We start from the raw sequence: 25201 nt of genomic DNA, 5'->3' as shown, positions 1-25201 counted from the left end.
CGAGTGCTGCTATAATGCAGAAAAGCCATGCAAGGGTGCCCATGGAGGCGGCTATCGGTTTGGCTGGTTGGGTGGATGGGTGGATGGGTGGTGCTGCTGACTTCTGCTGTCAAAGCGCGAATGCCAAAAATGTGCAACGCCAACGGCAATGCCGGCCAAAAAGCGGAAAATGTTGAAACAAAAAAGCACAATGGCCAAAACCGCAACGAAGAATGTTTTCATACCTTTTCTTTGTCTGTATATATGTATGTGTGGCTGTATATGTGTGGCTGTATATGTGTGGCTGTATATGTGCGGCTGTGTGAGAGGTGCAAGAATGTACAAGCCGTTAAATATTTGCATGAACAGATTTCCAGGGGTGGGGGTTGCATGGATTGAGCCAGAGATCTGCATAATTCTGTGCTAACCTCAGAAATCACTGCATTATTTTAATGGTCACGTGTAGCTAGTCAGTGCGAATGGGTACGGTACAGTGAAGCCAGCTACTGCTTCCACTTTGGCTGTTACGTCTCTGTTTTTTTTTTTTTTTTGTAACAAAATTTTCTAATTGGAAAGTTTCTATTTGCCAGAGAAAGAGTTTTGTCGGTGAAAGGAAGCCGCCGCCGCTAATTAAGCAAACTTCCTTCCGGTCGAAGAACAAGACAACCAAAAAAAAAAAAGGATACCACCCGCCCCCACCCAGCACTCATTTCCACCTTCTAATTGGCATCATAATCAAATATACACCCACCCAAACACACACACACACACACATTTCATGCATAATTGAGAGACGAGAGAGAGAAAGTTGTGAATGCCTCATGCGGGAAGGGTATGGGAAGGGGTGTGTGGAGTGTGTGGGGTGTGGGGTATGCGGCATGCGGCAAATGTAAAGCAAATGAAGCAAGAGCTAAAAAGATTATTTCCATTATGAGTGGGGCCAATAAAAGAAGCCAGCAGGTGTAAGCCGTAATGCCTTAAGCGAGGGTTGATCGAGCACCAAATGATGAAATTATTTCAGGCTTCCCAGTGATAGGGCAGAATAGATCTGCATGCCTTGCATATAGCCGCAAAGTTTCGCTACAAACATTTCCTTAGACAACAGTCAAGTAATGGGGAAAATACTCAAAAGCTCTGTTTAAGCGCAGATAACGATTGAAAATGATTCAATGATTTATATTCAAAATTGATCGTCACTATACGCTTGAGCGGGCTTACAGCACTTTGTAGACAAATTCAAAGATTTTAAGCCTATCAAAGATCTCCGCTGAATGGGCAAATTTGGCAAATAAAAAGAGATGTGCGCCAAAGAAGATATTTTGGCCAGAAGAGCAAGTGCCTGACAGCAACTATTCCACGACTCATAATGGCAGCAGTGCCACAGAGTTTTCTTAGACTTAAAATGAAGCAAAGATTGTTTGACATTTTCTGGCCAAGAGGAAAACGTTTTACGGCAAAGTTTTACGCTTCCATATTAGCCGCAAAACTGCTGGAACGGCCCCAGGCCCCTGCCCTCCCCCGAAAACACTTTAAAACTTTTATGATGTCTCATCTTGTCTCGTCTGATCTTCTACTTGAGAGAGAGGTCTAATTCGGTTTGCTTGTTTATCACCTTAATTAAGGCCTGGCAAAATGGCAACGGCAATGGCAGTGGCAACGGCAACGGCAACAGCAACGGCAACAGCAACAGCAACGACAAATGGCTAATAAGAAAAATGAATTTTATTGTGAGGCAAAGCAACATGCAACAAATGAAGGCACTCCAACAATAGAAACTCCACTCAACGTTAGCGCCTCTCCATATGCGCCATGCTCCATGCTCCATGCTCCATGCTCCACTCCGCACTCCACTCCACGCCATTCCACTCAACTCAACTCCAAGTCGGCTCCTCCTCTTCCGGTTAACTCTTTCAGCCGGCGATGGTCGCCACGGGATTTGGATTTTACCCATGTGAAACGTGTTAATATGCGAGGCAGCACACGTTCCATGGGTTGAGGGTTGAGGGTTGGGTTCACTGCCGTGGTGAGGGTGTGCGTGTGGGAGAGGTTAAAGAATGCCTGGCGAAGGACTAAATCAGCGTCTCAAGTGGTTTCCTCTAGCCCTTCCTGGCGCTTAGCTACTCGTACATGTACGAGTAGAGGAAGAGGAAAAGGCAGGAGCAGGAGCAGCGTCTCATATGAGACTCTGTGTACGTTTGCGTCTTGGTGTTTGTTTGAAATTTTATCAAGCATCGCAAGTAATGGGTAGAATTTTTAATTATTCACCCTCCCCGCCCCGACCCAACCCAGCCACACACACACACGGCTGCATACTTTAGGGCGCTGGGCCAGAAGTCGGGCCTCGGAACTCGCAACTCGCAACTCGGGACTGGGCTAATTTGTTATGCGAAACATCTTCAGCAGGGAAATAATTAAAAAGTTTTTTTTTTTCTTTTGCAATGGGTGGAAGTCCCTTTAGTACTGCTCCCCGCTACCCACTCCCCACGCCATATCCCTGGCACCCACTCTGCGAGATGCTGTGCCACTGCCTCTAGTCTGTTATCGATCTCTTATTTATCTGCTGCTTAATCTCGTTTGTGCCGGCTACGGTTACGGCTACCTTTTTGCGGTTACCGCTTCCTCTCCATTTGCTATCTACTCATTTGTTACGCTTCGCGTGCTGTACCCACCCACACACCCACCCACACACACACCCACCGCTCTCATCTTTTACTTGACTGTATTTTTATGGCCATCGTAGGATAGGTGAGAGAGCCCCCCACCACCTATCGACTACGCGACTAGTCGTCGTCTGCCTGCTCTAGCTCCGCTCCGCTACGACTACGACTACGGTTCTACGGTTCTACGTTCTGGTTGGACTACGATATTTTCCTGCCTTCCTGCCTGCCGCCTTACCGTGGCACCACTCGGTTTGCAGCTTAATTGGATGCCACAATGTGAAATAAATTGAGCAGAAAATTACGTTGCCCGCCAAATCTAAACCACACTCTAGATATGTATGCTCGCACACAGGATTGCACATGGATTGGGCCCTAAGTTTTAAGCTTTGGCCATTGTCCCCTCCGGTGTCGTTAAAGCGTTGAAACAACGGCGGGAAACCTTGATTGGCCGCAGCAAAAGGGGCGAGAGGTATAGGAGACGGCGAGTTGGTTAAGCCATTGCGAAAACTCTCAAGGATGAAGAGCTGAATATTTATTTTGCTGTTCAGCTCCAAAACAAGTTTTCCTCTTTTTTCCATGCCCAACTGCAACCGTTTTAATTGAAACACACATTAAATGCTGTATATCTTTGGGGATCTATTTTATTGATATTGCAGATATTTTACTATGAATTTAAGGTGCGCAAAGGACTGTGTTTCCGGGCGGCTTTTGTATAATTTACTGTTCATTTGGGGTGCTCCAAGGAGTTTGGCTTCTTGCTCAAGTCTAAGCCGATCTGGCAGCTCTTGTGCCGTAGGCAGGAGACGCGAGTACGCGCCCAACCCATTTGAAAGCCGAGTTGAACGATTTCAAGAGAGAGCGCGACTTCGCATTGACGCAATTTGGTTTCATGCCCATCGAAACGGTTTTTGGGCAGAGCTTCGTCGACGAGTCAAAGTCACATTCCGAATCCGAAGTGGCGCAATCAGCGAACTCGTTCGGCAGCGATATTTCCGATGATAGCTGGCACGAGTTCCACAGCGAGCCCGTCAACGAGGGGCAGCAGCGGGACGCCGTACTGCCAAAAGACGTTTGAGAGGCCTCTGCGGCGGAGCTCCGGACACGATCGTAATCAGCAATAATCGTTGTTGAAACCGAATTGCCAAGGTACACGGTTACATTTTCGATGGGCGATGAACGCTTCGAGGTGCCGGGCTGCGAGTGATGGTAACAATTCACAGACACACTGTCTGTGCCCCTCAAGTAATGTACAGACATGGCGCGAGCTGGTAACCGGAAAATTTGAAAGCCAAAGACAACAATTTTGTACACACGTATTTTTTGAGTGACAAGAAATTCCAATTCGAGTTCAGTCAATTTTAATCGAGTTGGATATACATACATAAATCTAAACATACGTATGTAAGTATATGTGAAACCAGAAAATTGCATTTCGATTAATTTCGGAATTTACGCGGGGGGCCACAAGTCGGTCGGCAGCTTTGGCCTCTCCTCTGCACTGTCTCCACTGATTTGGCACATCTAGCTGGCTGCTCTAAAACCAATGAAGCTGCGTGCCATGCAACTACTGCAGCTGACTGCCATGACTGCATTCCTTTTCCTGCCCAAACCAAAAAAAAAAAAACGATAGAGCCATTTTTTTTTTGTTATTAATTTTTCATAATTTTATTTAATATAATTGTTGAATTTAATTTTCATAGAAATCTTTACGGATTTGCTCTCTCGGTTTCAATTTCCTTCATTTCTCAAATAAAATTTGTAATTACATTTATTTATTTTTTATTACAAAGAAATAATTTCTTTTTCGTTTAAGTTTTTTTTTTGTTTTTTTTGTTTTGGGTTTTTTCTGCACAAAATTCTGTTTTATTTTTATTTTTATTATGTTTTATGTATGTTTATTATATGCGAGATCGTTTGCATGTGCCGTTTGCTACATTATACACACATATATTTAATTATATTTTCTGTATTTTCTATCGAATTTTGTGGATTTTTGTGGATTTTTGTGTGGATTCTGTGTCGTTCCGTTGGTATACATCAATTAAATATTTACTTCGATTTTGTTAGTTAATACATATGTTTGTATGTATGTATGTGTGTGTGTGTGTATACATATATATATATATTTTAAAGAATGTGCTATTTTTGGACATCTCTAACCGATTCGCTTAACACTAATTGCCATTGCATAGTATCGTATAATATTCATATCTTCTGAAAGATTTCTTTATGGAATTTCCACTTAGGAGCTAGCAAAAAAAAAACCGAATTACAATTAAAGTTCTCAAGTGTCGTAGATTGTTGTTGTTGTTGTTGGGTTTTTCTGCTGTGTGTGTGTGTGTGTGTGTGTGTTTTGTGGTTTGCTAATTAGTATACAGATATCGTGATACATATAGATATAGCACATACTCGTATTCGTATTCATATTCGTATATATATGCATACTCGTATATAGGAGATTATATTTATAGTTAAGCTTAGATTGCACATGTTTATACACATTTAAAATACACGCATATCGAAGCACATGAAATGAACAGTAAACAAATTCACGAACATTGGATTACGGCTTAGGAACTCAGACATACATCGGCTCTACAATCCCATCCCCGACTGACCCCCGCCAAAAACGAAGCCCATAGATACCCATTCTACTCATTCTACCCACTCCACCCACTCTACCCATGCCAAACCCCAACCCAACCCATTCCATTCCATTCCATCTTTTCCTACCCCCCACCCCAGCCATCATTCATATTTTACAGAAACGAGGACAAAATAGTAACACAACAAAGGGCTGGCTTTACAATGTTTTTTGTTTTTTTTTATTTTTTTTTTTACCACTAATTGTTAAAGTTGCTAAGTATTTTTCTGGTATTATTTTGTATGCTTTTTTGGTATTCTCTCGTATTTAGTTTTTGGTATATTTCTTTGCTTATCTTTTCTATGACTAAATTTATGGCTCGGGCATACCACGGGCCTGACTAAAAAAAATACACAAAAAAAATACAACAACACACATTACAGACCCAAAATGCTGCTTAAGATATTTACGATATATCTCTTAGTTTTCATTTCGGTTTGCGTTTCGTAGATTAAAAATTGTAGAGGAAAATGTTACGGCTGGAGGCGAACTCCATTGGCGAATCCGCAACATTTTCCCCCAGCTCTTGCACTCTCCTCCTGCTCGTCTCCCTCCCAATTTGCTAAGTGGTTCTTGCTTAGTTTTTCGTTTTTGCATTTTCTTTGGTTTTATTTAACTATAATACGAGTTTTCTAGAGATCTATGGAGAACTCCAACAAATTCTACTAAAAGTTGATCATTTTTTTTTTTTCATTATAAATATTTATATGATTTTAGGTGTGTATGTGTTGGGTGTGTGTGTGTGAGTGTTTTTGTTAAAAAAAAAACATTATGTACAGCAAGATTCCATCGTGTTCCACACATATGTACTCGTATGTACAATCAGAAGCCACCGAGGCAGCCATTACCCAGACCCACGCCCATGCCCACGCCCAGACCCACGCCCAGACCATGACCAAGACCCTCCCCATACCCATACCCATACCCGTATCCGTACCCATACCCCTGCTCCTCGTGCTGCGTCTCCGCTGCGCGCCCCTCGCACTATAGAACCGCAGAGCCGCACCACAGAACCTGACCTCAATATGGCCTCCACACGCTGCCCCCATTATCAGTGGGATTGTGGTGGCCGCGATGGGCAGCTAAGGCGGCCACCTGACGATTGCTGTTACCGTCCTCGATATTCCTCACCGACGCCCCACAATTACCGATCAGCGTGAGGTCGCCCGGATGGGTCACACCGCCGCCGGCCATGATATTGTGCTGCTGCCGCACGCCCACATTGCTGATGTGATCCATCACGCTCTGCAGCTCGCCATGCACCGAGGAGTTGGGCGAGGCGTGGGCCGGCAGCGTGTGCGAGTGGAAGCCGTGGGCCGACTGATTGGCCGCCGTGTACAGCTGCGAGTAGAGGAGGCTGGCGGGCAGGACCGGGTACAGCGATCCATTGCATCCGGCCGCTGCTGCCGCGGCGCTGCCATGGCCACCACCCACGCCAGCACCGCCGCCATAGGCGGAGGCCGAGACATGTTGCGCTTGGTTCACGATGCCCGGGAAATTCTGATTGGCGCCGAGCATGGCGCCTGGATTGCCCACGCCCACAGCTGCGGCGGCACCCGCCGAGGCGGCACTGCCGGCGCCCGCTCCTGCCGCTGCACCGCCATTGGCCGCCCCACCGTTGGCCGTGCCGCCGCCGCCGCCGGTGCCGCTGCCCAGATTGGGGGTGTTCGTTGACAGCAGATCCTCCTGAACCGGTGACTCGGCCTGGGAGCTGTCGCTCAGGCTGCGCGGCCCGTTCTGGCTGGAGTGGACATTGTAATCGTTGCTGGCATTGGTGTGATAGCGCGGCACCAGAATCGAGTTGCCGCCAGCTCCGCCGCTGCCAGCCACCCCAGCGCCAGTGCCGCCGGTGCCAGCACTGCCGGCACTCGCTCCGTTCACGGTCGAGGAGATGGACGTTTGGCCGGTGGCGCCCAGCAGGCTGTGGTGCGTCATCTGGCCACTGGTGGAGCCCACGAGGCTGCTCAGATGCTGGTCCAGATCACTGGCCGTCGAATCGGGCAGCACTAAAAAGGGAAATCAAAATAAGGCAAAAAACAAAAGGAACATTAATCATACGCGGATGATAAAAAACAATTCAGCGCCAGAGATCAGCCGAGGAGTTCAATCAAAAATCATAAAATGCAACTTACTTGGCACACAGTCGCGATTGGTGGCGCCCCCAAAGTCCTGGTTGTTGCTCTGATCATTCGAGGAGCAGGTGAATCCCAGTGCCGGATTGTTGAACTGCGCCGATGTGGGTGTGGTGCAGGAGGACAGCCCGCTGCTGGCCAAGTACGGCGAGTAGGCGGACGCCGCTGATCCATAGCCCCAGTGCGTGTTGCTGGCACCTAAACCAAATTGGGACACATCTTTGTTGTTGGTATTCATTGAACATTTATTTGATTGAAGGAAAAGAAAGCGACAGAGGCGGCTGATGAATAACAATAATAATGAATGCCAAGCGAAATTAATATGTTGCAAATAAGTTACGAAAAATCAAGAAAAAAGCGAAATAAATACTTCTATTAGAAACCAAATCGATGTGGCCAACAATTAACATTTGCGAAAAAAAAACACCGCTGACGCCATCTATCCAAAATGTAACGCTCATGTGGGTCGCTAATTGGAGGTCTTTCCCGGCAACCATCATGCCCCTTGGCCCCCGGCCCACGTTGCTCATTATGCGGGACCTTTTACCACCGATTTTGCCATTTTGTAGAGTTACGAGAAAAATGTACAAGCAAATCAATTGAATGGTCCAGGGCCAGTCCCCCCCTGTTTCCTGTCCCTCGCCAGCACTCTAACCCCACGGCAAACGTTCAGCAATTCGGGAGGATTTTCTATATACATATTTACTCGTATATATGTATGCATAGAGGACACCGCACAGAACAGAACAGAACCGAACCGAACAGAACACTGTGGGGCCAGTGGGGGCTCAAACAGAAGCCAAAAGAGACAGCCTACGAGGGAGATAGAGCGAGAGAGAGATGGGTCTATTGGGCTACGGGGAGAGTCAACATTTTGCGGGTCTCCGGGACCCATGCACAGATAATTAGGCTTAATTAATAGCCCATTCGGAAATTATTAATTAGTTTTTATAGGCGACGGGCGCATCTTCGTAGCCGGATATTGATTTTGTGGTGGCTTTATTAATGCTATTGGCTTAAATGTTTCTACCTCCATTAATTACGTGGCTTTTTGTGCACAATTTTTGCTGTTGCTGTGTTGCTTTTACTGTTGTTGTGGGATGTGGGCAGCGAGCGCTTCACCGTAAATGTATCTCTCTCTCTCTCTCTCTCTCCCTCTGTGTGTATCTGTGTGTGCTGGCTTGTAGCTGTATCTATGCGAGTGGCGGTGCTCTGTGTGCCTGTGTCTGTGAGCAGTCCGGCCGCTTGTTTGTTGTCACACTGATTGACTTTATTTGAGCATATTTTTTGGCCGTCTGAATTATTAACAAAAAATGGCAATAGGCTCGCGGTGGAATTTTGGTATAAAAGTAGCCCCTTTTTGTTTGTCAGTTAGAGAGGAAAAGATATTTGTTAGAGAACGTACCAATGATAAAAGATATAAGTGTATGCTTTCCATTTAATAAATAAAACTGTTAGAGCCACTTAGAGTGGGTATATTTTAAATCAACATTTTTTATACACAAGCAAAAAGAGGTATCCAATTTTGGAGATCTTATCCCTCTGTCATGGAGCTTGTTTCTTACATCAGTCTTCACTGCAATGCAACCATTTCCTTCCCATAAATGCCTATAAATATGCACCAGCTCAAGAGCTTCCCCTTAGTTGCTGTAGCTTAATTTGTGCAACCCTTTAATCATTTTAAGCCCAGGCGGCACAATTTGTCGTTTTGGAATTCATGCAATTTGCAGCACTTCTTTTTTTTTGCGAAATTAATAAAATATATGCCAGTAATTAAGTCAAGCAGCGACTGTCAATAAAATTTGTTAATAAATAATTCAGAATATTTTGCTTTTTGCATATTTACAATTAATTTATGGGTAATCAGTTTCAACAGACGCTTTCAGTAATCATTATTTACTTGTGTTGTTATCCACACATTTGCATGTGCAGGCATATATACAGTGTTGCATATACATATGTATTTATGTGCATATCACATTATGTAATGGCTTCTGTAGGTAGTATCTGTGTGCGTGTGTGTGCGTGGCTTGCCTTTTGCCTCGGCCAAATTTCAGAGTCCTATAAATCGCGCAATTTGCATTTTGATTTGTCCACTGGGCTAGACGGTAAAATATTGACAGAGCCTGGGCTTGGAGGTGGGTGGTGGGTGGGGGCGGAGATGATTGAATCGGCGTGGACTGTTATAGGGGGGAAGGGGGGTGGTATGAGCTGTGGCAGGCAAGCTCAGATTGGCAGGCAATTTGCGCATTGATTGAGTTGCACTTTATATTTATGTGTAATTTTTATTTATTTTACTTGGTTCTTTTTTATTTATTTTTTTTTGTTGCTGCATTCACCGGAATGGTTTTGGTCAGCAGCGGTAATGAAAGATAAGTGGTCACAAGTAGTGTTGGTAAATTTGACAGAAAACCAATTAAGGTGTGATAAAAGTGTAATGAGAGCGGGATTCGGAGTTGAAAGGGAGCAGCAGATAAGAGCTACAGGAACATTTTGGTAAATTTCAAAGCTTTAAAAAAGCATTGGAAATGTCTACAAAATAGATTTGATGTTAATTTTTATTAAATACTTACTTCTAGTGATTTACAAAGCCAAAGAAACTTTGCCACAACAATTATTGCCACAAGAACTAATAAGAGAAAGTTCTTATCCTTTCATATTATCCTCATATTTTCTCTAGCATATTCGTATCTATATGAAATTTCTGCCATTGCCGCAAAATATTTTGCTTCGGTAATATTCACTGCATATGCGAAATTTCTCAATTAATTTTTCTCCCCCCCTTTTTTTGTCTGTTTGATTTTAGTGAATTTTTTAAACACTTTGTCTATGGCTTTTTTATACTTTAATATCATTAATGTGTTAATTTTATTATTTTCCCCTTTTTTTTTTTAATAGCATCAAACTCTAAAGAGGAAATCATTTTTGTCGTTTCTGATGGTTTGTTGTCGTTGCTGTTGTTGTTGCTGTGCCCGGAGCAAATAGTTTGCCTCGCAGGTGGGTGGGTAGATAGACAATGTCTAGTACGGTTTTTGTTGCTGTTGTTGTAATGCAATTAATTGTCAATTTAAATTGAAACATCAAATTTAATATAAATGCATTTTAAAATGTACAATTAAATTTATTTCACCTACGCACCATAAACAACAGCAACGGCAACGAAAAAAAAAACCAAAGAACGTGTCGCCCACAATATTAATTATTGATTTTATTTGAAATACTCTATCAATAGGGCAGAAAGACTTCTGAAAATATTGAAAGATATGAAACAGCGGAGTACTAAGTAAATATGTGGTAGCAGTAGCTGGCATATTTTCGTTCCTTTACGTTTTATTCCAACACAAAAATGTACTACGACTATAATCCCATTTGTCAGGGTATCTAAAGCTCCGTCTGGTTGCAGCTACTTTCGTTCATTCAAGGCTTAGGGATTGTCCTGTCAGAATGTTTTAATTTCGCCTGGATAAATGCATTTAAATATATTTGACTGCTGCATAAAAAATGTTTTGTAGTTTTTTTTTTTCCATTGAAATCATAATTTGTATGCGAAACTCTGATTTACGCACACACAGACCTACACACAAATAGACACAGACACAGACTGTTTTTTTTAGGCTTTGACTTTTTTCCATACGCTCTAGTCCCCCCCACTCTCCGCGCAGAGTATTTTCCACTCCGCCACCACTGTCAGTGTGTGTTTGGCTGTCTGTCGCAGTGTGTGATTGTGTGTTGACCAACGTTTATTTGTTTGTATAGTAAACTTTTGGTTAAATAAAGTGGCCAACAGTTTAACAACAGCTCATACACACCGACACACTGACACACCCACTTATCCGGCATGAAAAAATCCTTTATGGCAAGGTGACCCACAATTTTACCACATTCAAATGGTTGCCCAGCGGCAACAACAGTACCGACAACAAAAACAACAACAACAAAAACAGCAACAACAACAAAAGCAACAATATGAAAAAGTCTTTCTCTCGTTTTTTTTTTTTTGTTGGTTTGTCCTTTTTAATTTGTTATGTTATTTTTACTCATTAACACATGAGTCACACTTGTGCGCCTGTGTGTGTGTGTGTGCCTGTGTGTGTGTGTGTGTGGGTGGAATTTTTTAGCAAACATTTATTGGCTACTTTTTGTGGCCATTTACTGAACTCTCATTGATGGAGTGATGTGCAAAAAAAAAAAACAAGCTTCGAATTTTCTTGCAGGCCTAAGAGAATATTTCCCTTATATCAAATTACAGCATCGAATATTTCTTTGGATTTGTGAAAACAAAGCAAAATTCATGCATGAAATTTTGCTTTATTTTTGTTTTGTATTTGTACTTAAGTTCAAGAAATTGCAGACATTCTTCAGCAGCTATGATGGGAGAACCATTTTTGGCCGGCACCACATTTTTCATCATCCTCAACAAATTGTGATAAAATTTTCGTGCATTAAATCTGTTTAGTAGAAAATAAATTGCTTAAAATGTATGAAGCATTTTTGGGTTGTTTATTTTGTTGGCCTGCAATGCGAATGGCTTGGCTGCCTAATCGGTTTTTTGTGTGATTTTGTGTGGTTGCATTTGTGGGTGCACCACATATCCAAAAACCGAACCACCCCACACAACCACTTCGGCAGCCCCTCATCTCATACAAATTTAACTTTTACTTTTGTTGTTATGCGGTTTACCGATTGAAGAGCAGCCCGGCCAAACAAAATAACAAAACAAAAACAAAAAAAAAAAACAAACTTACACAAATCATATTGGCAAAAATTGAAGAAAAACCATAACCATAGAATGTTGAGTTATGTGTGGAGAGAGATTGTGGTGGCAATACTTACTCTGACAGTTGCCAATGGGCGGCATACGGAAGCCGGATAGGGGATCCGTTGAGAAGTGGAATGGTCGCTGGCCGAACGCAAAGTGGAACTGCTGTTGTTGTCCTAAAAGGGATAGCACTAAGTTTTTTTCAGTTTTAATTATCTGTCCTTAACTAAATGGTTTTATTGCACTTGTCAGTGTCTCTGTGTTTGTGTGCGTGGGCTTGTGTCATTCTGTTTTAAGTGTAGTTGTGAGAGAAAACTTAAGTGTCAAGCACTTGATGAATGGAAAACTGTAGCGTTTGATTCACTTAAGATGTAGCAAAGGTTATGGCATGGCTCCTCCTAGACTTCAATCCTGCCTACAAACTTCATGACCTTCTGCTAGTTGCCCCCATCAAACCCACCTTTTTGCTGCCTTTTTGCTAAACTATTGACAAAGGGATCTGTCTCTCTCTCTCTCTGTGTTTGAAAGCGAAATGACAATGGCCCCCCAAAAAACTTTGCCCCAGCAAAGTAGTTGCCCGGAGACATTTTCCACTAAAACTCTTCGGTCCGTTTGGTCTATGTATTTCTGGTCCCCTTCTATCCCTGAAACAGTTGCAGTTATCTGCCAGATTGTATTCATTATAAAATAATAACCTTTTGTCTGATGTTGTCTGCTGAAGAGGCAGCTTAAAAACCCCCAACAAGCCATGTGCATGTGTCCCTGTCTGGGTATCTGTGTGAATACCGCAGAAAACGGTATTAGACCCCCGTCTCTGCCCACTTTCTTTTGCAGTATAACCCGTCTGGCTCTGGGGCCATATAAATCATTTCATGGATCTGAAATTTGTTGCTCTACTCGTATTCGTATTCGTTTTCGGACCGAAACCAGATTACACAGACCAGCTAAACTTTTGTCCTCTGTCTGAGCCGAGCCGAGCCGAGCAACAGCAACAGCAACAGCAACAGCAGCGCGTTGGATGGGCCCCAAAAACATATGCAAAGTAAAATATTTGCATCCTTATAAATATGTATGGGTAGAATGGGCAGATGCCCATCCATGTATATGCATGTATATAACCATAGAGGGAGAGCAGGAGCTAGAAGGGGGGGGGGGGGGGAGTGTGATAGAGCTGTCTAATGAATATTCCTTAAAGAAAATGGCAATTTGCTGAGAGATGTGAAGTAAGTGCAAAGTAAGGTATTAGCAGCAAAACTTTATCTGCAACAGCGCAAGGGAAAGGCGAGCCAGGGAAAGGTGCGGTGCAGTTGGAAAAGTGAGTAAGTGATAGCAGCCAAGAAATACGATAATTTGCAACAATGCTTCAGCGTCAGAGATGTGCGAACGAGCGAATTGGTTCAAGTTGGGAGTTTCCCATTGGGAAATGTTGCCGAGAAACTGCTAAAGTAGCGCTGCAAAGATGCCACGAAAAGTGGTTGGATATGCCTACAATTTGGTGGATATCTGAGCAACAATATTGCATGGGCAGCTACACAACTATCTTTAATTTCAATAGGAAATTCTCAGGAGATGCCAAGATGTCTGTGCACACATTTCGATGTGCCATCTCTGACCGAGCTACACTTTAATGAAATCTCTATCCATATGCGGGAGCTAAGACCTCAACTTGAGCCCCCAATTACTCCCAGTCAGTACTCTAAGCTTGTGTCTCGGCATCTGTGTCTGTATCTGTGCTCCTGACTAAAAGTGTGTCTCTCTCTATCTCTGTCTCTGTTTTGTGTTGCCTGCTGCCTGCTGCAAGGACAATTTATCTATTTGGCAACTAATAAATTGTTATGCATTGTCCTGCAAATGAAATACTGTTATCTGCCTCAGAGCACAGGAGAAGAGTCGGGCGCAAGAGTAGGAGAAGGCGAGGGAGGAGCCTTGCCAGAACACTTGCCGAGCTCTTTGCATACTTACTTGTCTTGGAGCGGGGCTCGCGTGGCCCGTCGACAGTCACTTTGATGGCCTTGTTGTAGGTGGCTATATGCGGTGGATTCGTTGACACGGTGATGGTAAGCGTGAAGCTTTTCCCTGCAATAAATAAACAGCAACAAAATTGATAAGAAAAGAAAACAATGGCAAACAAATTTATGAGTTCTCTTCATGGTGGCTAATGTGCGTCTGACATGCAAATCAATAAAGTTTTGCTGTGTTTCTATTTTTGTTGTTGGGGGTATTGTCACATCGTAAAAATGTTGCCCATAAAACTGTTTTGTGTGTTGGCTGATTGTACATAAAGAGAGTTCCAAACGCAAGGGTAGAGAGAGAGCGTGGAAACTATATAAATTATTCTAATCCGAGTTTGTACAATTTGGCACATAAATTCGGTATTTTTCGTATTGGAAAACGAATTAAAAAAAGCAAGAAGGGCCCCAGAAATTAATTTTGACTCTGAAATTATAGTCTCTGATGGGAATTTAAATGTAAGTATGGTGTAATGGTGTAAGTACAGAATTTACCAATGCGAAAATCTTCAAATTATATCGACATTTGAAAGAGCTCAGATCACATTTAATATTCCAAAACTCGAAATGCGTTTATCTAGATTAATTTAGCAAAGTGTTCTGGAAAGTTTCTCTCCACTTTTTGTTTAATGAAATCTTTTTGATGACGAGTAAATCCTGATCGCAGAACCGACTCTAACAACCCAGCCCGGCACACAAGTCCCTCCATCGACGAACTGCAGTCAAGCTGGGGCGCGACTGAGTCGAGGCCAGTGCTTTGCTCCTGCCAGAGGATGCGTATACGTTATTTGTGAGCTTTAACCAATTTCGTCTCTTGTGGCGTACCCTACCTTAAATTAATGGACTTTGCTGTTGCTTGAAATTCGAATTTAATTCAGTTAAATGGCAAATGCATGCAAACATTAAAAATGAAGAGCACCAAACTTGTTTTCCAACGTTCATTAAATGGTCAAAGAAATTATACAGAAATTTATTATTATTTTATGGCCGTTGAATCCAAGCTTACGAGTATTTTCTCCCCGTTCAAGGGGAGTACAGTATGTATGTACAGTATACCCCACACCTGTGACACGCACTGTAACCCCCCCAAAAAACTCCTTGCCTTTACTTGCGATGCCCACTCACACTCTCCTCATAGCTAAAATAAAGAATTAATTACAATTTAAACTGATTTTAGTCTGTCGCCAAACAAGCCCCCCTCCACATACTCCACATACGAGCACGAGTGTGGGTGGCTACGTTCGTATGTTCTGCAAACAAGTTTCCCTCTTTTGCCAAGATTTATTTCATTTGTGCCGCAGTTTTCTTTTAATTAACTTGCTTGCCTTCACATCTCTAGCACCCACTTTTTTTGTTTTTGTTGTTGTTGTTGTTGTTGTTGTCACGCCTTTTGTGTCATTGTCAAGTGTTGCCAGGCCCACGCGTAGAAGTCTTTTGCCACTTCTTTGTCGCCCCCTTGCCAGATTCCGGGATTCAATTAAAAGCATTTGGGACTGCTTGAGATGCTGCTGCCACTGCCACTGCCACTGCTTCCATTTCCTGTCTTCGTCTATGACAACGCGGAGTGGAGCAATCGCCGTGGTGGGGGCGGCAAAATCACAGTATCTGTGGGGAGTGGGGTTTGCTTTTTAAGTCGACAAACAAAGCGTAAATCATTTCGACACATACAAATAAACCGTCGACGCCCACACACACACACACATATGTACAGACAGACAGACAGACAGGGACAGTGGCAATGGGCTTACACATGTTCCCTGGCACACTCCACTGGGCCCGCCCCAAGACATTGTCTGCCACGGTGGATGTCTTGGGTGGGTCCTGGGCATAAAAAATGAACTTGTTGTCTCTTTTTGGGTGTCTCGAGGGGCGCCAAGATGGGTGGGTGGTGAAATGAGAAAACACTTTTGTGTTTATTGCCATCAAGTGCAGTTCATTGTTGCGCCATTCTTTGCCACTTTCGATGGGATTTTCTCTTTTTTAGCGGCTTGGCTGGCACTGATATAATCGATCATTTAAGAGAGTTTCTTGCGGCAGAGCAAGGGAAATAATTTTTTTTGTTTTTCGAACGGAAGTACAAGTATTTTTAATTAGATTTTGGATTTTATAGCAAAACGTTCCAAATGTATTTATTTGTAAACAATTTCAAGCTGTCATTTTGTAACATTCTTTTTTCCAGAAAAAAGCTGAAGATGTTTGCTATATCACATGAAAAATTGCAATTGCCATAAGCCAGCATACTGTGGAATATTTTTGGCATTGAAAGGGAACTTATTCGTACGTGGATTAATTTTCCTGATACTCGTATCGTTGTGTGTGGTTTGTGCAGCATAAGTTCCCATTATAATGTATATGTACATAGGCATAAATATTTCACTTAACGAAGCCTTTGACCCCTGACCCAATTTCAACCATGCCTAATCCTGCGACCTGTACCAGCGCCAAAAACACATTCATCTTAATCCCGATACCCCGATACCCCGACTCCCCGACCACTGACTCCACCCAGCGCTGCTGCTGCAGGGACACGACTCCGACAAATAGAAACATCAACACTTGAGGAGCAAAGCACTTCCTGCGTTGCGTTGCTGCGACATTTAAAATCAAATCCCGTTGACAAATAACTTGAAATCCCTGCTTGGCAAATCCTTGGCAATTTGCCGAGGCACAGGCGTCATAAATCAATTTGGGGGGGTAATGAAAGCACACACACAGGGGCATGGGGATGCTGACAGGAGAGATATGTGTAAGGGGTAGAGGTAGGCTCTGCCATAAGACAAGGACATACAAACACGCACACATCTGTCAATACTTGTGGCCGTGTCACAAATCACCAAGACACCAAACAACAAAAACAACAACAACGAACCCCAAAAGACATAACCCCCCCGCCCAACCTGCTTCCATTGCTGCTGATAGCTGCCGTTAGCTGCTGCTGCTGCTGCTGCTGCTGCTCTAACCCCCGCCCCGCACATAATCGGTGTCGGGCCTACAATATTCAATTTACGGATTATTTGCAATTAAAATTTTTGCTCCATATTTTCCCCAAAAACCAAAAGATTTGCACAAATATTTGTTCGGCTTGGCAAAGGGAAACCAACTACCAACATTTGAGTGTTCAAATATGCCTACATTGCCCTGGTTATGGGCAGCAAACAATGCCATTTACATGCCTTATATATTCAAGCATCCCCATGGCAAGTAGCGGGTATCTTTTAGTCGAAATGCCCCAAACAGGAGTCTCTTATCGTTTCGTTTCGTTTCGTTTCGCTTCACTTGAACCCAAACACTAAGCCCTTAAAAGCTTGCTAAGTCAGCCAACAAGTCGATTCAACACAAAAAGAAAACCATTTTGCGGCTTCTTTGGCTTTCATCTTTTTTTGTTTTTCTTTTGGTTTTTACTCTGTGTTTTTTTATTTTTTATTATTTGTTTGCCTGTTGATTTTTTGTTTGTGTTTACCTGCAGTAAAGGTGTTCAGATGATTGATTTGTCTGCTGTCTGCTAAGTGAAAGAGGTGCCACAAAGTTGAGTATTTTTGGAGCAGTTTAGGTGCAGATTGTTCAGGAAAAGGAGCACTCTGGCATGACCTCAAGGATTTTTTCTTCTATCGAAATTATTCTCTGTTCTCCATTTTATTTATTGGCTCACCCGAAAAGACTCTCTTTGCCGTGGGAATAATTTTAAATTATCTCACAACGCAATCCAGTCCCTTACAAGCCTTTTGTGTGCCCATCAACCCATCATAACTCTAAATTGCACCATTGTCTGCCTGTTGCTTTTCCTGCCCAGGCAAGCCCCAGGAAAATGCTCACTCCCCGCAAGCCTACCCGCCCGAATCTGCCTCACACAATTACCAACTTTTAGCACGAGCACAAAATGCTGAGCAAAACAAAAACAAAAAAAATGAAAAAGAAAAAGAAATCGAGGCAAGAAGGCAGCACAGAAAAAGGAAAGCCAACGGCAAATTGTGCACAATTTGCCATGACTCTCCCCCCTCCGCCATATCCACTCTCCGCCACTGGCTCCCTTGGCTGAGTTAAGACAGGCGTGTCCTTTTCACAGGCTAAGGTGTCAGTGGCTGGCAAAAGTTTCCTTTTTTTTCGTTTGTCTCGCCCCCGCAGCTGCTTTGTCGTGCTGTCGGCCCTCTTTCTTTGCCTTTTTAACGCCTCGACTTTTGCTAGGCATTTATCTTTGGGTGGGTTGTTGGCATTGGAATTGGAATTGGAATTGGGTCTCCCACAGTGTCTTTTGTCCCCATGTTCGGGTAGCAAATCTGTTTGTCTTAGGGAGGAGTCGTGTCGATGGGCATGGGCATGGGCATGAGCATGGCAGGACGGAGTGCTTCTGGAGTTCTCAGAGTTCTTGGCTCAGTTCATTTTGCGGCTGTTTTGGGGCCGTCTTAAATGGCTTAAGAATTGTGTAAATAAAAACCTCAAACGAAGGCACAGCGCTGGCTGGGTGGGGTGGGGGCTTTTTTGGAGGGGGGTTGTTTAACTTCTGCCCTCGATTAGGCGGAAATGTTTTTTCATTGGATTTTCGCTTTAGTTTTGCTCAGCAATTTATTGACGCACAAGGCAGAGGTGGATCGGTGGGTCGGTGGGTCGTAACAGGCGGCAACTGGCACCGACACGTAGCTACCCCTAAATACACCCTATCCATATCCCCTAACCAGCAATCAAATTCACCAACATCATCGTCACTGTGGTGGTGTGGGTGTGGGTGTGGGTGCGGGTGTGGGTGTGGATGTGCGTGCATGTGCATGGCACTTTGCTAATTAAAAGTGTAGCCTAACGCAGTGCGCTGAGCCCCCCCCCAAATAAATCGATGGCCGGGTAATTAAATTGCATGACAGACCCAGTCCCCCGCCCGTGTACACCCGCAGCCATCAGCCGCCGCGCCGGTCTAGCTAATGTACTGTTGCACTATGCATTTGTTATTGTAATTAGACAGAAGCACAACAGCAGCAGCAACAGCAACAGCAGCAGCAACAGCAGCAGCAGCAGCAACAGAACAAACAAAATGGCGTCGCGTAAATCACTCAAACGCCTAATGGCTTCAGAGCTCTGCAGAGCAGAGCTGAAGATTCGATTGAAATTATGCCCTGCAAGAGTGAGGCAGGAAAGTACGAAAAGATTGATGCAAGATGATGAATATACGGTCGGACTCAAGTCCTGCTCCTGCGTTGTGCCTAAATGAATGGGAAATTCACAATTGAAGCGCCTCAAATGCGGAAACTGGACCACGCACGCTGTGAATAACGGACAGTGTGAAGATGGCAAGCGGCAAATGAAATGACAAAATGGTGCAGTGGTGCCGAAACGCAAGGCACAAAGTAGGAGAGAGAGAGAGAGAGAGAGAGAGAGAGGGCAAACTGATGGACAAAAGCGCACAGAGAGAAGAGGAGTGACTGACAGACGTGGACACATATCCATTTGGCATTGGCCCGAATGATGACAATGAATGAATCGCAGACATACCCTGCGCACCACCAAAACCGCTTGACCACCCCCCCGCACTGGAACGCCTTTCTGTCTCCACGCTGACATCCTCTCTGGTTGAGGCTTTGGTTTTTGCGGTTCTACCGCAGCGGATGCGTAAGCCATCACCCCACCCCCATTGCACAGCATTTCTTGGCCAACGAAATTGGTGCTAGCCTTCAGACTCATCTGCGGATCTGACACCCATTGCGGAGGCTGTGCATTTGCTTGCTTTGCTGATTGTTTAAGTGATTAATGGAAACCACAAAGGGGCATGCAAAAAGGGGCAAAATATATGGAAAAAAGATGGGAGCAAAGAATTTCTTAAGAATTTAACGAGCAGAAATATTCTGAAAGAGTACCACCAGCCAGGGATTGTTGAGCTAAAGTTAACACTCAGTGAGTGCCACTCAAATTCCATATTCAGTTACAGTTGGTCATCATCTATCTCCTCACTCCATTCGCTACATTTCCAGTTCTCAGTTCAGTTCATTTCAGTTCCGTACCGTTCTGACAGTTTATTAAACACTTTAAGACAAAGCAACAAAACAGACAAAACAACAAAAAAAGAATAAGGTGGCAAGGGGCAACAAAAATAAAATGGAGCAAAGGAATCCGCTTGTATTCTATGAATGGAAGCGATGGCGACCACTGATGAACTGCTGACAATTTGTGCAGCGCTTAACAAGCGGTTAAAAGGATACAAAAGGCTGTCGAGCACAAAAACCAACAACTGACAACAGAAAGCACGAACAAAAAAATAAAAAAATAAAACAAAAAACAGAAAACGACGAAGAAAATGAACCGAAAAAAAGATGACAGCAATGCAAAAAGTGCCCGGAATAATACAAAAGAGACGAGCACACAGCAGGGGTCGGGTGGGGGGCAGTGGGCCACAGAGGAACAGGAACTGAAGCAGCAGCAACAGCAGGAGCCTGGCAAAACTTTTGCCACTCGGCGAACTCGACGCGACTCTGGCGATAATTGAACAAATTGTTTCGAGTGCAGTCAAGGGTTTGGGTTTGGGTTTGGGTTGGGTTGGGTTGGGTTGGGCTGTGGCATGGACAGGGTAGCGTGGTCCTCAAGTGCTGACAAGGGCCAATAAGAGGCGCCACTTGGCGAAAAAACTTTTTCGTCCTTGCGTAAAGTGCAGAGATTAACTGTAGATGGGCAAGCAATACCAGGGACATACCTCAGAGATTAATGTAGCTAGAGGGGAGAAGCTGCAACGATCCTAGCCCTAAGTGCTTACAGGGATTAGATATGCTCGAGAGAATTTTGATGTATTATTTTTAGAGCACTGAGAACTAAAAATGGAGGCGGGATTATGGACAGTGCATAGAACTTATAGATATAAAGAAACCGCTAAAAGAGAGAAGCAGGAAAAATGTGAAGAAAATTTGTTCTCCCACCCTTTAACTTCAGTTACAGCCTTTGTAAGGTATTTTCCAAACCAAATTAGAATGAGGCTGAACCGGCTGAATATTTTATAAAATTCTACATAAATCATAAGCTCACAAGTTTATATACTGACTGAGTTGGGAATATAAAAGTAGAGTCGCGTCCAAAGAAGCGACTCACACGTTCCTTCTCGTTATAATTTGAGGCATAGCATTCCGTACGTGTTCAGGCATTCTCTTCTATTTTTGGACTGCTTTGAAATTATTGTAATTTTAGCTTTTAAATTTTGTGTGCTTTGAAAATTGCTGCGATGTTGAGGAATCTTCTGAAACTGCCTGCCGCAGCTGCCCGGAGAGGTCTGCTGCTCTGTCGGGAGGTCGTCAATTGTACAACACGTAAGTGGAACTTGCAGATTTGATGCCACAACTCTCCGAAGATAGGCCAGATGCAAAGTCCTTTATCTACAAGAAACTTGGTTCTTATTTTTAGCACCGCTACTGCAGCGTAGCTACAAATGCCCGTTGGAGGCGGTATACCCCAAGGACCCGGCCAACAAGATCATCTACTACCGCTACCCAACTCCTCTTCGAAAGTCAATCATACGACTCATGCAGGAAGCGAATGAAATGGAGAAACGCCGCCAAATGGCCGCCAAATGCGAAGAAAAGTCACAGAAGATCCATAAAGAGACCGAAGGCGTGGCAAGGCATTTTCATCTATTTTTGGACTGCTTTGAAATTATTGTAATTTTAGCTTTCAAATTTATGTGCTTCGAAAATTGCTGCGATGTTAAGGAATCTTCTGAATCTGCCTGCTGCTGCTGCAGCTGCCCGGAGAGGTCTGCTGCTCTGTCGGGAGGTCTTCAATTGTACAACACGTAAGTGCAACGTGCAGATTTGATGCCATATGCAGTCTGCACTCCGAAATCCAATTCCTTTATCTACAAGAAACTTGGTATTTATTTTTAGCACCGCTACTGCAGCGCAGCTACGCTAACAAATGTCCGTTGGAGGCTGTATTACCGGCGGACCCGGCCAATAAGGTCATATACTACCGCTACCCAACTCCTCCGCAAAAGTCAGTCATACGACTCATGCAGGAAGCGAATGAAATGGAGAAACGCCGCCAAATGGCCGCCAAATGCAAAGAAAAGTCACAGCCGATCCATAAGGATACCGAATGCGTGGCAACGACACCGCATCCAAAAGACGTTCAATGCTATGCAAAGGACATTGGTGGTTCCTGCGAGGAAGCAAAGGCCAAAGTGGTTGTAAAAAGCGAGCTACCGACATTGGGAAATATGGTGCTACGACGCAGGTCATGGCACCTGGTTAAAAACCCAAGCGAAAAGGGGCCATTGGAGCCAAGCCGGGAAGATGACTCTAGCAAATATATCGTGACAGCATTTCAAAAGATTAAGTTTGTGCCCAACGTGCCCTTTCGTAAGCCCGAGAGGAGCGACTGCCGCATTAAATACGAGAAGGTGTCGGCCACAGTGCGAATGTATCGTCGTGGAAATTAATCACAGTAACTCCCATCGTGCGGCGGCTGAAGGCAGCAGATTGTATTTGTAACCATTTGTTAGCATCAATTTTATATATTTTAAAACATTTTTAATCCCCACTCGTTTCTGTTAATTGTTACGCTTCAATATTTGTGGCTGTTGGGAGGGGGATGTTGTGATGATTGCCACGTACAGATCACACCTGAAATTTGAGGTCTCTTAGTACTAACCTCTGCCACTCCTGCCCACAAATCGGAGATCATTGAACTTGGCCACCTGATTCTTCATCACCGCCGTACAGTTGCGCAGCTCGGCGCAGTAGTTCTCATCGTTGCCGGCACGCACCGTGACCATGGTGCCGTCCATAATGTCGCCCAGCGACACCACCTTGAAGGCCACCGGCAGTGTCTTGTTGGAGCGCCAGTGCGGCGGCAGGACGGTGCAGACGAAGAGCGGACTGCTTGTGCGGATCAGCTCGCCGGGATGTTCGGTGAGGAAGTCTCCGAGTGTGCGCTCGGCCAGTATGTCCGAGGTCATTTTGGTGTATGCCTCGTTCAATAGTTGGGCGGGTGTGGGTGGTGTGTTTTGCTCCGTGTTGTTGTTGTTGTTGTTGGTGTTGTTGGAGCCATTGGTATTACTCGTGTTGTTGTTGTTCGCTGTTGAGCTGTTATTGCTGTTGTTTGTTGTTGTATTGTTGTTGTTGTTGTTTGTTGTTGAATTGTTGTTGTTGTTGTTGTTGGCATTGGATGCCGTCGAATTGCTGGTGGTTGTTGTTAGATGCATTTTGTAGTTGTTGTTGGTGTTACTGTTGTTGTAATGATTGTTGTTGGTGTTGTTGAAGTGATTGTTGGTGTTGGTGTAGTGTTGGTGTAACTGCTGCTGCTGCTGCTGTTGCAAGTGGTGATGTTGCTGCTGCTGCGGCTGTTCTGGATGTGGATGTGGATGTTGCTGCTGCTGCTCAAACTGCTCCAGTTGCCCCTGAGCGTGAGCCTGCACTTTTTTTAATCGCACAATTTTGTCTTCTGTTAATCGCACCGTTGGTTGGAATCAAAAACAAACTGCCCTTTCGAGTGCGTGCCAAGTGCTGAAAGCATATGCAAAAAGAGTTCAATCATTAGTGTTGAGTTGGACAGCGAACTAAAAAAAAAGATTATAAATCCCAGAGAAATGAAAGAGAATCTTTCAGACAAAAAGGTTGAGTAAAAGTCAAGTTAGATTTCATTCAATATAGTTCCCTCGATCCATGCTCTGAGATTTGTGTGTGTGTGGGGGGTGGGGGTCTCCAAGTTGATTAGGTCATCAATCTACCAATGCGCCATCCATCCCGGAGCAACTTCAATTTCAACTTGTCGCATGCCATAAAATTTGCGTGCCCAGGCCACCCCACATTAATGTCTTTAAATCACAGTGCCCAAAATGGCATATTACATGGTCTCTCGCCAAACCAGAGCCCAAACTGCAGCTCAATGCAGGGCCAGGGGCATGCCCAGGGCACGGGCGACCATAAACACAAATCAATTGTCAACCACTCGACGGGGACGGCTTCAGACGGCTCTCGGTTTAAGAGCAGGACCAGAGTGACGACGAGGATGAGGCACTTGCAATGGGATCAGAGGTGTGTGTGTGTGTGTGTGTGTGGGGGCTGCGGGGGGACACAGGGCGAGCGCAGCGGAACGCAATTTGCGTTGCACTTTTCAATTTCCTGCAAAGGACTTCATTGCTCTCCTCAGTGCACATGCATACATATGTCTCTGTCTATGTGTGTGTGTCTGAAAATGTCCTGGCATGCAACACTATCCAAACGAAACGCAAATCTAGTCGACATCCGCGTGCGTGCGATGCGGGTTGCATGTGCCTCTCATGTGTGGATCGGTTTGTGTCTGTGTGTGTGTGTGTGGCATGTGGCATGTGGGCAGTGGCACGCAGTAGCGTACCCCGGACATGGGACACGTCACCGTAACCAGTGTCAAAATGATTGTGGACTCACGGGTGAGAATTTGTGGTTTGATACTTGCATATTTTGTCACTTGTCGACATTCGTCCAGCTCGTCCAGCTCGTCCAGCAAGTGCAAAGGAGAAAGGCAAATGAATGCCCAAAAAAAGGGGACAGATAGTCAGCAGGTGCAGGTACAAGTGGAGTCAAAGAAGCAGCTGTATATGCAGACAGAACTTCAGAGAACTGAAGGTGAAGCTGGCTACAAAAATGTTGATGGATCGCTGGAGATCCGAAGTGCAAGAAGATTGAGCTGATCTTCATATAATTCTTCCCACTTAATCACTTAAAATGTAGCTAACTGTGCCCTCCTCGATGAGGGCTCTACCCGGCTCAATCTCAATCTCCATCTGCCATATCTTCACCCGGTCGCCCACTCATTGTCCATTCGCGCGTACCCGCAGGTTTTTTTCCCCCCACTCAGCTCAGTGAGCGGCACGGGCACTGCCGTGGGGGAGGTGGCAGGGCCCCCACATTGCTGACCGATAAAAATTACTTAAAAATGCCACAGCTCATGGGTTGACTTTTGGCCAACGGCGTTGCCCAACGAAAAAGAGAAAGAACAAAATAAAAAACCAAACAAAAAAAAAATGGCAAACGGCAATGAAAAGCTGTGAAAAAACAAGCAGCAGAACACCAAAT

General features: G+C 44.3%; 2 protein-coding genes across 6 annotated transcripts; one reads left to right on the top strand and one right to left on the bottom strand.

The window, feature by feature from the left end:
* Positions 1 to 6207: 6207 nt before the first annotated feature.
* Positions 6208 to 23396, bottom strand: LOC111065277 (runt-related transcription factor 3). Of its 3 annotated transcripts, none has more exons than XM_041595471.1 (5): positions 22797 to 23396; positions 14137 to 14250; positions 12249 to 12395; positions 7416 to 7613; positions 6208 to 7289 (listed from the first exon to the last, which is right to left on the bottom strand). In XM_041595471.1, exons 1-5 carry the CDS (start codon positions 23347 to 23349, stop codon positions 6304 to 6306), a joined length of 1998 nt encoding a protein of 665 aa, XP_041451405.1. In that variant the 5' UTR covers positions 23350 to 23396; the 3' UTR covers positions 6208 to 6303. The 3 variants fall into 3 exon arrangements, with proteins under 3 accessions (XP_041451405.1, XP_022209066.2, XP_022209067.2); XM_022353374.2 differs by having other exon boundaries at positions 12249 to 12365; XM_022353375.2 differs by having other exon boundaries at positions 12249 to 12350.
* LOC111065278 lies at positions 21299 to 22679 on the top strand. Of its 3 annotated transcripts, none has more exons than XM_022353378.2 (4): positions 21299 to 21457; positions 21552 to 21760; positions 21816 to 21939; positions 22031 to 22679. In XM_022353378.2, the coding sequence occupies exons 1-4, from the start codon at positions 21373 to 21375 to the stop codon at positions 22582 to 22584; spliced, it is 972 nt and encodes a 323-aa protein (XP_022209070.2). In that variant the 5' UTR covers positions 21299 to 21372; the 3' UTR covers positions 22585 to 22679. The 3 variants fall into 3 exon arrangements, with proteins under 3 accessions (XP_022209070.2, XP_022209068.2, XP_022209071.2); XM_022353376.2 differs by having other exon boundaries at positions 21552 to 21763; XM_022353379.2 differs by lacking the exons at positions 21552 to 21760; positions 21816 to 21939.
* Positions 23397 to 25201: the final 1805 nt, after the last annotated feature.

The sequence above is a fragment of the Drosophila obscura genome, unplaced genomic scaffold (genome assembly GCF_018151105.1).
Source record: "Drosophila obscura isolate BZ-5 IFL unplaced genomic scaffold, ASM1815110v1 contig_73, whole genome shotgun sequence".
In the NCBI taxonomy this organism is placed as follows: Eukaryota; Metazoa; Arthropoda; class Insecta; order Diptera; family Drosophilidae; genus Drosophila; species Drosophila obscura.
This window is presented reverse-complemented; position numbering and strand designations above follow the sequence as displayed.